This window comes from Dreissena polymorpha, chromosome 8, assembly GCF_020536995.1.
Source record: "Dreissena polymorpha isolate Duluth1 chromosome 8, UMN_Dpol_1.0, whole genome shotgun sequence".
NCBI classification, from domain to species: domain Eukaryota; kingdom Metazoa; phylum Mollusca; class Bivalvia; order Myida; family Dreissenidae; genus Dreissena; species Dreissena polymorpha.
The window spans coordinates 97,537,011-97,547,673 of record NC_068362.1 but is presented as its reverse complement, the minus strand read 5'-3'; the positions used below and the strand labels follow the sequence as shown (position 1 = coordinate 97,547,673).

At 38.9% G+C, this 10,663-nt stretch overlaps 1 protein-coding gene across 1 annotated transcript; it reads left to right on the top strand.

Annotated features, from left to right (window-relative positions):
• The first annotated feature begins 9,267 nt into the window (after window positions 1-9,267).
• Window positions 9,268-9,771, top strand: LOC127840753 (uncharacterized). The gene has a single exon (XM_052369168.1). The coding sequence runs from the start codon at window positions 9,268-9,270 to the stop codon at window positions 9,769-9,771; it is 504 nt and encodes a 167-aa protein (XP_052225128.1).
• The last annotated feature ends 892 nt before the right edge of the window (window positions 9,772-10,663 follow it).

Sequence of the window (10,663 nt, the reverse complement as noted above, 5' to 3'; positions counted from 1 at the left end):
GGGAGGGTGTGGGATGGGGTAATCCCCCTCTCACAAGAGGGGTATGGGGGATGAAGACGCATTTTGGTAAGTCGCAGAGACCCAGTCAGAGTTCTTTGATTTATTGATTGGATAGTGCAAAACGCCATTTTCAACAGTATTTCAGTTTTATTGCGGCGGTCTGTTCAACTGATATCTCCTCGGGTACTATACGATAATATTTTAAGCATTGTGCCGCTTTCCCTACAAGAACAGTGGTGGCTGAGCAATAAACAATGACAAAAAACGTCGGAACGAAAGATTGCCGAGCCGGAAACTCAATCTTCCGTACCCTTGTTCACAATCGGTTAAATATGGGGTATCGCTACCGTCTGAGCAATTGTTTCAGAATTTCAATGACGACTCAATCGCAACTTATTAATCTCACCATCAATTAGATATTTTAATATGTAATATTGTGGACATTTAATTTAGGCAATTGTGTTATCCCAAAAAACAATATTACCTAGTATTAAAAACTTAGAAAACATTGTGCACAAGGAATGAAATATCGTGATAATTTTAAAATCTTAGATTCTGATGCAATAACGGCCATTTCATCTTGTTTCACAATCTTTTGTAAAGCTAATTGAATGTAATTGTTTCAGTCGCATCAGTCATAAAAAAACAATGCCCATTTGCTTCTTTTTTCGCGTAAATATGTCCAAAACAGTTTCTGCAGATATTTCTTTTTCCCTGTAAATGTTGAGAAAACCTAATCCGGACATACTCACTGTTATCATTATGTTCCTAATGTATATCTTTGCCCTTCGCATGGTGCTGAAGGAACTTCAGCTGTAGCGGTTGACACAGGAATCCAACCATGTACCTTAAGTTTAGCAAAGATCCCTGGGTAAATGTGTTCGTTCATTGAATTCAGAGCCTCTTGCAGATCCGCCTTGGGATTGCCCTGTCCCGTCCATTTTGTCCTCCCTCTTCTGATCTCGGATTGGAACTCGTCTCTCGTTACCAAAAGTTCTTCTTGATGTGCCTTGAAAATCTCCTCACCGTCCTCGTGTATTATGTCAACGGCTTTCTTTAGGAGCAAATGTTTAGCTATGTACCGGGGCACAGATGCCATGAGCATTGTTTCTAATGCCGACATCAGGTGGTCAACGAATTGGAGGTATATATTTAGCTTCCAATAGATAGATGGGTTAGCTGCTGGATCATTCGACCTAATATTGTCTCAAATGTGGTGTCTGCGTTACATTTCTCTTAAGTGTACGCACAATGCGTTATACAGTAGCTTCGATTTTTAAATGTGCGCGCAACTGCGTTTGTGCGTACGGGTTGCTACGCCCCTGGCTTTATATCATAACTAGTATAATTTTCGTTTTGATAAATTATTGCCTCAGTCTATGTAGTTATTCTTTTAAGGTATTACATTCATTTTCTTTTACATTTATTTACCTTGTATATAACATTCACATAAACAACCAAGCTATGTAATATGGATTTTAACACACAATATTGCTGCTTCTTCATGTATTTGCAATATGATGATCTGAAATATTAACTATATGATGCTACCATTTTTAATCTTTTTGCAAAAAGACGAGATGTAGTTGACACTTGTTCGTAATTTAATTGTATCGCGTAATTTCATTCCATCGTTCCTCAAAAAGTATTAGCTCTGTTGTCTGATCTCTTTATCTTCTATTGAGAAATTACATGGTAATTAAATTGAATGCGTTTTAATTCCCTTTTATTATTGTTTAATTTAAGTTGGAATGCTATGAGGTTAAATTTCATTTACACTTATATGTATCATGAATATTGCTGGGCCAAGTGTGAGGTTGAGCGTTCTAAAACTGGTTTCAACATCATGTGCTTTGTATTCACCGTTGCAAGGCGGTGACCCAATCTATAATCTACTATGTTTGTATGTTGTTTCGTATTGTGCCGTACTGTTTTGACAATTGGTAACATGCCGTAAATAAAAGACCCTAAAAATTATGCATAATAAGAACACAATACTGCTGGAGCAGCTGGAGTTTCACTTCTTTATATTCAAGTTAAAAAATATTCAAAATTAGTAACATAATGACCAATATCCCCAGTTATGATTTCTGATTATTCTTTATGGATCATAAACCTACGTGCTGATCATTCGTATTTACATCGGTTTTCGGTAATTATAGTTCACTATGCATAATATATTTGTATATACACATTGAGATGACTAGATTTCATGCGCTTAAATAAATGAGTAACTTACCAAGGATTGCTTGCTCATCGTATATATGTAAATATTGCCATTGTATAAAGAGCAAACTAATGTATTTTCTGTTATTAATTATTCATTAATAATTGCAGTTTCAAAAATGGTTATTCACTGTTGTCATTTACTTGTACAAAACAATATAATTATTAATATCTTTTTTATTTCATGCAATAAAAAACAATATGCATGAAATGATTGTTTTCTGTATTTTACAATCTGAAATAGGGTTTATATGAAAGATAATGCGATTGTCATCTTTCAAATATATCATATTGGTATTTACAATTTACTTTTTTTTTAATTGTAAACATCTATAGATAAAAAAAGTTGTTATATAAAACATTATTATTATTCGTATGGAACTATATTTGTACCAGTAGATGCAAGGTTAAAAAAATGTCTCAATTTCCTCGTCTACCCCAAACTAATATTTTGCACAATTACGACTCGGTTGTTTAAATACAATTTAATGGAAACTACCACCGGGCCTTAATTAAGAATTATACATGCTCTTTTAAACTATTTTGGTAATTGCATTTCATAATTTCTATAGTATTTTGGGCATCAAGTTAAGCTGTTTTGTGAAAACAAAGCACACCATACTAATCATGTTGTTTTGTTAAACCATTACCAGTTTTTTTTCTGTAGAGGGATATAATCATAGTTATGTTGGGGATCAATATTCACCGATCCACTTTTAGAAAAAACAAAATAACGATATTTTGGTGCATCTGTTTTTTTGCGGAATCATAAAATTTGTATATAAAGACAACTGATAAGTTTTTTGTTTTTAAATTTTCATTAATGATTGCAGTTTCAAAAAGACACATTTACAGTTGTCATTCATAAGTACAAAACAGTTTCATTATTTACATCTTTTACATCTCATGCAATAAAGAACAAGCATTCCATTGGGTGAATGCTCATAATAAATTGTATGGATAATACGATGGCAGAATAACATAAATTGAACATATTATAAACATACAATATGATTTAGCCATTAGGAATACTGTTTATATGTCATTATTTTAAGTAAAACTAATTAAACAACTAGTAGGGTGAAATCAGTGAATTACAATTAAAGGGAGAGCAATGTAATATGCTCAAAAATGAGAGCGCCGTTGTCTACCTTGTTTAAGAATAATTGGGTGTACCTCTCAATTTAGCAATTAATTTCATACAATATTTCAATAAAAACACAAAGTGTAGTTCGTTACTTAACCATAATAAATCAAATGTATTATCGAAAAAAGTATTATAGAAGTTTATATTGATATTTGCATTTGGAAATGCCCTACCATTCATCGGAAATAATGCACCAGGATGGAAGTCAACCCAATCTGACTCCACACATTTCTTAAAACCTTTGTCCGAAACTTTTTTCGGCCCAAAGGCAGGCGACGGGTGGTTAGACTGAACTGGGTAACTACCCGGGAATATGGTTTTCTCTTCAAATTTACCATCAAAATACACACCAATTCACCCGAAATAACGTACTCAACATATGTGTTCAATCCTTGGACCGCCGAGCTTATTTTGATCTTTGCCCGAAACTATGTTAGCTCCACAGGCAAACGACGGTTGGTCAATTTGCATGAGGGCGTTACTGAGGAATAACTTTGTTCAGAAAAAGGCTTTTAAAGTTACCCATCAATAAACTAAACATGCAGTTGGTCCGTAACTATTCATTGTTTTTAAACGCAAATATTTGCTTCAAGCGCATACTCGACTGCAACTTATTTATTTAAACATCAAAGAGCTTGCAAAATAGACAAATTAAACATATATTTGCATTTATGTTTGGTTTCTATCTTTTTCCTTGTCGATAACTTTTTAATAAAAAGAAACTCGTGTGCGGGTAGTAATCAAACGGATATTTATCACCGTCATCTAACCAACGAATGGTTAGATCAATTGAATAAATCACGCTAAAAAATTGTACAGCTTCTTTGTCTGGGTCATTTAAAACAATTGTTTCCGATTTTTGAGTAGAAATGTTGATAAAGATGCAATGCTTCATCAATCATCGCTTAATCTTCGTTTACATTAAAGGGGCCTTTTCACGTTTGGGTAAATTGACAAAATTGAAAAAAAGTTTGATTTTTTTTTCGTTTTAGTTATGATATTTGAAACAGTAATACTGAATATTTACCATGCTCTAAAATAGCCATCAATGCATCTTTTGACTATTTCAAAACCCGAAAATCTATAAAGCGTTGCAACGCGAAACGAATTAATAATTTGGAGAGTTCTGTTGTTGTCATTATATTTTGTGAAACTACAAGGATAGCTTATATAAAGTATAAAATGCATCTGTAATTGTATCCGGAAGGATTGCCGAGTGGTCTTATTGGTAGACTTTTTACTCCAGGAGTCCAGGGGTAAGTGGTTCGAGCACTGCTGAGGGTTACCTTTTTTTCTATTTTTAATTTTATTCTTAATTTTTTACTGGTACATTTTATATCCAATTTTTACATTTATCAATATAAAGCATTAAATGACAAACTTCAAAACATGCCAAAATCTGTGAAAAGGCCCCTTTAAGTAATTGATATTTTATGCACTTGAATTTTTAGTGGTGATTTTCTAGCGATTGCATGATACCGTTCGTTAGCCGGTTCGACTCGCAGATTACACAATGCACTCAATTATTTAGCTAGTTCAACCGTTTTTGTAGATAACGACTCCTAATAAAATAATGTTTCCATATCAAATTATGTGACTGTCCTAGCTGGTGGTTATGTTGGAATTGTTAAATTGTGTTGAGCGGAAGACTTACATGGACTTTAAAACACTTATACGTGATACTTGTATTTAAATAAATGTGTTTTTGACAAATTCTTAATGGCCGACTGACGGCCATTGTACAATTAAGTAATTTTCCAGCTTTCATTTACTTCATATAACATTAACATTCAAATACGGTGCTATGTGTTTGCAGGTTTCAAAGATTGCAGTAAGAAGAAAATGTAGTTAAATACAATCATAAAGCTAAACATTATAAAATAAACAATACATTTAGTTGCATATATTGTGTACTGTGTAGGTCTTTTTTTTAAATATCACTTTAAACAAATAACATTTACCCTCCTTATATTTCTGAAGGACGATTTGTAGATCAAGTGTTTCAATTCAGTGAAATGTCTCAGCAATCGAAGAGAGCTGCGAGTGTTCTCGTTAAAACGGAAGATTTTAGGCGACTGTCCTATTCATTATCTTAGGTCCAGTGCAAGTAAATGACGTCTGAAGGACATACTAAACTTAACAATACCATCATATACATATTTTCTAAGTAAATGTGTCACTTGTTTTGAAACCAATTGTTTAGTTAAAGAGGGCTTTTCGAAGATTTAAGCTGTACACTTTTGCAACGATTTGTGATAAACATTCAGCTGGTGATATATCGTATTTGAGACTACAATAGTACTACAGAACGAAAGGAAAATATACCTTAACTGTGTATAAACCATTCAACGTACCATTTTACAATGAGGAATAAGATGAGACCACTACATTTATAAACGCAGCGAAAATTAAAGAAGGCGAACAGATTCGAAACACTTACCTTTCATTCATGCTTTAACAGCAACACAATAGTTCAACATTCTGATTTTACAATCAAGACTATTCATGGAAAAAATTCACGCATGTAATACATGTTATGAAAACGGACCTTGTTAATTTATTGTATCCAATTAAAATTAAAAAATGTCCGTTTCTACATATGTTTAATTTGATAACAAAATAGCCCCCCAAACCCATTTTAATAAAGTGTTAAAATGTCAACAACACAGTATAACCTTTGTTGGGCCAATAATTAAATGATTAAAGTGACACTCTAAATAGTGTTTGACCCCAAGTGATATAATTTTGAAATATAACTGATATTTTAACCAAATATTGACAATAATGGTCATCGGTAATCTAAAAGAATTTCTTAATATTGGACTGATGTGCACAACGCATCATAAAGTATAATTAAATGTTGTTGTTGCGTTTCAGATTCATCAGCAATATTGTCGTCAATTGTATCCGTCGTTATTGTTGTCTGCATAATGATAATGATAATGATGGTGATACTGATGATGATTATGATGATGATGATATTTGAGATGATTACGATGATGATGATGATGATGACGATGATGATGATGATGAGGATGATGATGATGATCTGCCTCTTCGAAAATGTTGTTTTTGTACCACTTTGCAGCGTAGTTAAAGGAAAGTATTGTTCCCTCATGAGGTATTTCCCCGAGAGTCCAATTTAAAAAGTCGTATCATAATATACCATAATTTGTCGCATTTTACTGAGTAATAGTTTATTGTAATTATGGCTTTTTGCATCTCTGATCCGGTGTTAAAAGGCATTACTTACACAGCTTTCCAACTCCGCCAAGGACGGTCCCAAGCCCGTGCTGAAAAAGGAGGAGGGTTGGCGTGGGGCTAGCAACACCACCCCGTCAAAAAATGCTTGCTATGGAAACGACAACAAGGGAACAAACGACAAACGGCGCCGGGAGCGAAGCAGACCAGGCAACTGGACTTATGAAGGATGGGTATCAAAGCCGCAAGGACGTCCCCACCCCGATAGCAGAACTCTTGACGCCAAAGCGATGGATCAGAGTTGGATGTTGGAACGTGCGAACACTCTACCAGACTGGAAAGCTAGCGCAAGTGGTGAGTGAGATGAACCGATACAACCTGACCCTTATGGGAGTAACAGAAGCAAGATAGACTGGCTCTGGCAAGCAGAAGATGAGTTCCGGAGAAGTCATCATCTGGTCAGGAAAAACTGACAACGACCACCGGGAAGGAGTTGCCGTCATCATCAGCAAGAGCAAGGCCAACACCGTGCTAGAGTGGAAACCTGTGAACGAGCGCCTGCTGTACGTCAGGATGAACTCCAAGTACGCCAAGCTGTCTGTTGTTGTGGGCTACGCACCAATAGACCACGCGGAAGAAGAGGACAAGGATGCATTCTACGACGCCCTTCAAAGTGTTTTAGAGGACATTCCCCAACACGACCTGCTGATGTTTCTCGGCGACTTCGATGCTAAGGTTGGCTGCGACAACAAAGACAGAGAGAGGACCATGGGACGACATGGAGAGGGTGTGATCACCGACAACGGGAAGAGACTAGTCAACTTCTGCCAACAGAATGACTTGGTCATAGGAGGGACCCTGTTTGCGCACAAGGAGATCCACTAAGTAACATGGACATCACCAGACGACAGGACCCAGAACCAGATCGACCACATCATCATCAATGGTCAGTGGAGGCACTCTCTGCAGGACGTGCGTGTGATGCGACATGCAGACATCAGCAGCGACCATAGTCTTCTGGTGGCCAAGGTGACTTTTAAGCTCAGGAAAGCCAAGATAGGAGACATCAAGAACCTTCGCTAAGATGTGGTCAAGTTGAAAGACCCAAAAGTAAAAGAAGAGTTCAGGCTAACCCTCAGGAATAGATTTAGTATTTTGGAAGATGAGGCAGCACTGACCATCGAGGGCTTCAACAGAGTAATGAAAGAGACAGGAAAGGAAGTTCTTCAGAAAGAGCAAGAAGACAGAATTGATCTCAGAAGAAACGTGGTCTCATATAGAAGAAAGAAGACAAATAAAAAAGAAACTGCTGGACACCAACTCCCTAAGACTTAAGGAAAGAATTTCAAAGGAATATAGTGAGAAAGACAAGGTGGTGAAGACAGCAGCCAGAAGAGACAAGAGGAGGTACATGGAGAGGCTGGTAGAGGAGGCGGAGACAGCAGCCGAGCACAATGACATGAAGACAGTGTACCAGAACACTAGGAAGCTGAAGGGCGACTACGGCCAGCACCATGACCTTCCTGTGAGAGCTGTAGACGGAACTCATGTCACTGTGGAAGAGGAGAAGCTGAAGAGATGGAAGCAACACTTCGAGTCCATCCTAAACCGCCCAGATCCACCAACCCTAGCCGACATTCCTGAAGCTGAAGAGGACCTTGACATCAACCTCGGCAACATCACTGTAACGGAAGTTAATGAAGCCATCCATAAGCTGAAGAATGGGAAGGCGCCTGGCGACGATGGAGAGTGCCCTGAGATGCTGAAAGCAGAAGACACAGTGACACCGCCGCTTCTTTGCCAGATTCTTCAAAAGATTTGGGAAAGTGAAGAAGCGCAAAGCGCTTGGAAGACCGGAACCATCGTCAAACTGCCCAAGAAAGGAGACCTGGGGAACTGTAACAACTGGCGAGGCATCACTTTACTATCTCTCACCAGTAAGATCTTCAGCCGCATCATCCTCCAACGCATCACAACAGCAGTGGACGGTATCATTCGCCAGGGGACAGGCAGGCGTCAGGAAAGGCAAGTCCTGCATCGACCACATCTTCGTCCTGAGGCAGATCCTTGAGCAGTCGCATGAATGGAATGGATCCCTCTACGTGGTTTTTGTGGACTTCGAGAAGGCCTTCGACAGCCTACACCGAGACTCCCTCTGGAAGATTCTGCGACATTATGGCATCCCTCAGAAACCTTTCAACGTCATCAGGTCCCTGTATGAAAACTTTGAGTGCAGAGTCATCCACAACAACCAGCTCACTGAACCATTCAAGGTGGAAACTAGAGTGAAGCAAGGATGTTTCCTCTCGCCGCTCCTCTTTTCAATGGCAATTGACTGGATCATGCGTCGCACCACAAAGGGAAGATGGCAAGGAATACAGTGGACGCTGACCTCGCTGCTAGATGACCTGGACTACGCCGCCGATATCGGGCTACTTGCTAGCAGGAACCAGGACATCCAGCAGAAGACACAACAATTGGCATTGTCAGCAAGCACCATAGGTTTCAGGGTCAACATTGGAAAGACTCAGGTCATGAGGAAGAAGACCAGAGTGGGCGACCCAATCACCATCAATGGCAAGCCTCTGCAAGATGTGGACGAGTTCATTTATCTGGGCAGCAAGGTCACCACTGATTGAGACTGTGCAAGGGAGATCAACACGAGGATCAGCAAAGCCAACCAAGCCTTCGCGATGCTGAAGCCCATCTGGAGGACCACAAGTCTTAGCATGCACACCAACTTCCGCATCGTCAAGAGCAACGTGCTGAGCGTCTTTCTATATGGGTCTGAGTGCTGGAAGACCACTGCTACCATCGAGCGCAAACTGGAAGTCTTCCAGAACAAGTGCCTGCGCCGGATCATGAAAGTCTTCTGGCCAAACATGATCACGAACATGGAACTGCGTGAAAGAGCTGGCGCAAACAGCATCGCTGAGACCATCGCTTTGAGGAGATGGAGATGGCTAGGCCACGTCTGCAGAATGCCACCCGACTCGCTACCCAGGGTGGCACTGAGATGGACTCCACAGGGGAAAAGAAACCGTGGACGACCGAAAGAGACGTGGCGCCGAACCGTGGAGCGAGAACTCAAGAACAGAGGCCTCACTCTGCAGACAGCACCCGCAACAGCAGCTGACAGACCAAAGTGGCGCTCCCTTGCCGTCGCCTCAAGCACCAGACGGCGCAGAGAGGATTGATGAATATGATGGCACAGCTTTCCAACTATTTAGATGTGCATATAATGAACGGTTGTTCCGGTCCGTTGATCTGCGGTATAATTATTTTCTTGTGTTCGTGTGTACATGCTTGAATACACTTATCCATTTACAAAGTGCTTATCGGGGAGCATCCTTTAGTTCTATAGTTTCTATAATGGTATTGACTTTTAGCCACTCGTACTTAGCAGTATTGTAGAATGGATTAGGTTTTCTCTTACTTGCATTTCATTTCTTCCTATTTTTTGGAGGAACTTTGGAAAAGAGAAAAGAGGAACAAAGGCAATTGTCATTCAATGATCGGTGTGTCAGATAATTAAACGTTTTGATTGATATTCAATGTACCAAACATTCTTGGGGGATTGTTTAGTAATTGGATGATTGCGTCTGTTAACCGGTGCGTTTATTATGCTCCCCAAAATTTTTTGGGGGGAGCATATAGTCGCCACTTCGTCTGTCCGTGCGTGTGTGTGTCCGTCCGTCCGTGCACAATTTTTGTCCGGGTTATTTTTCAGCAATTAATGACCGGAATTCAATTAAACTTTATGGAAAGCTTCACTACCAAGAGGAGATGTGCATATTATCAGCCGGTTCTGGTCGGACGATTTTTCACAGAGTTAGTGCCCTTTGAAATTTTCTATAAACTGTATATATAGTGCAATTCTTGTCTCCCCAACTACTTTTCCTTTTATCTGAATATATAGTGCAATATTGTGACAAAAAAAACCTTTGGGGAGCATCACCCGTCTCCGACGGTTTCTTGTTACTGACGCCATGGACTAAATCTTTCAGATCCTTGAGCAGTTTTGCTTATTTATTATTCCAAATCAATTTAATTTCCGTATCACACTTTGATATCCACATAGTGGATTTG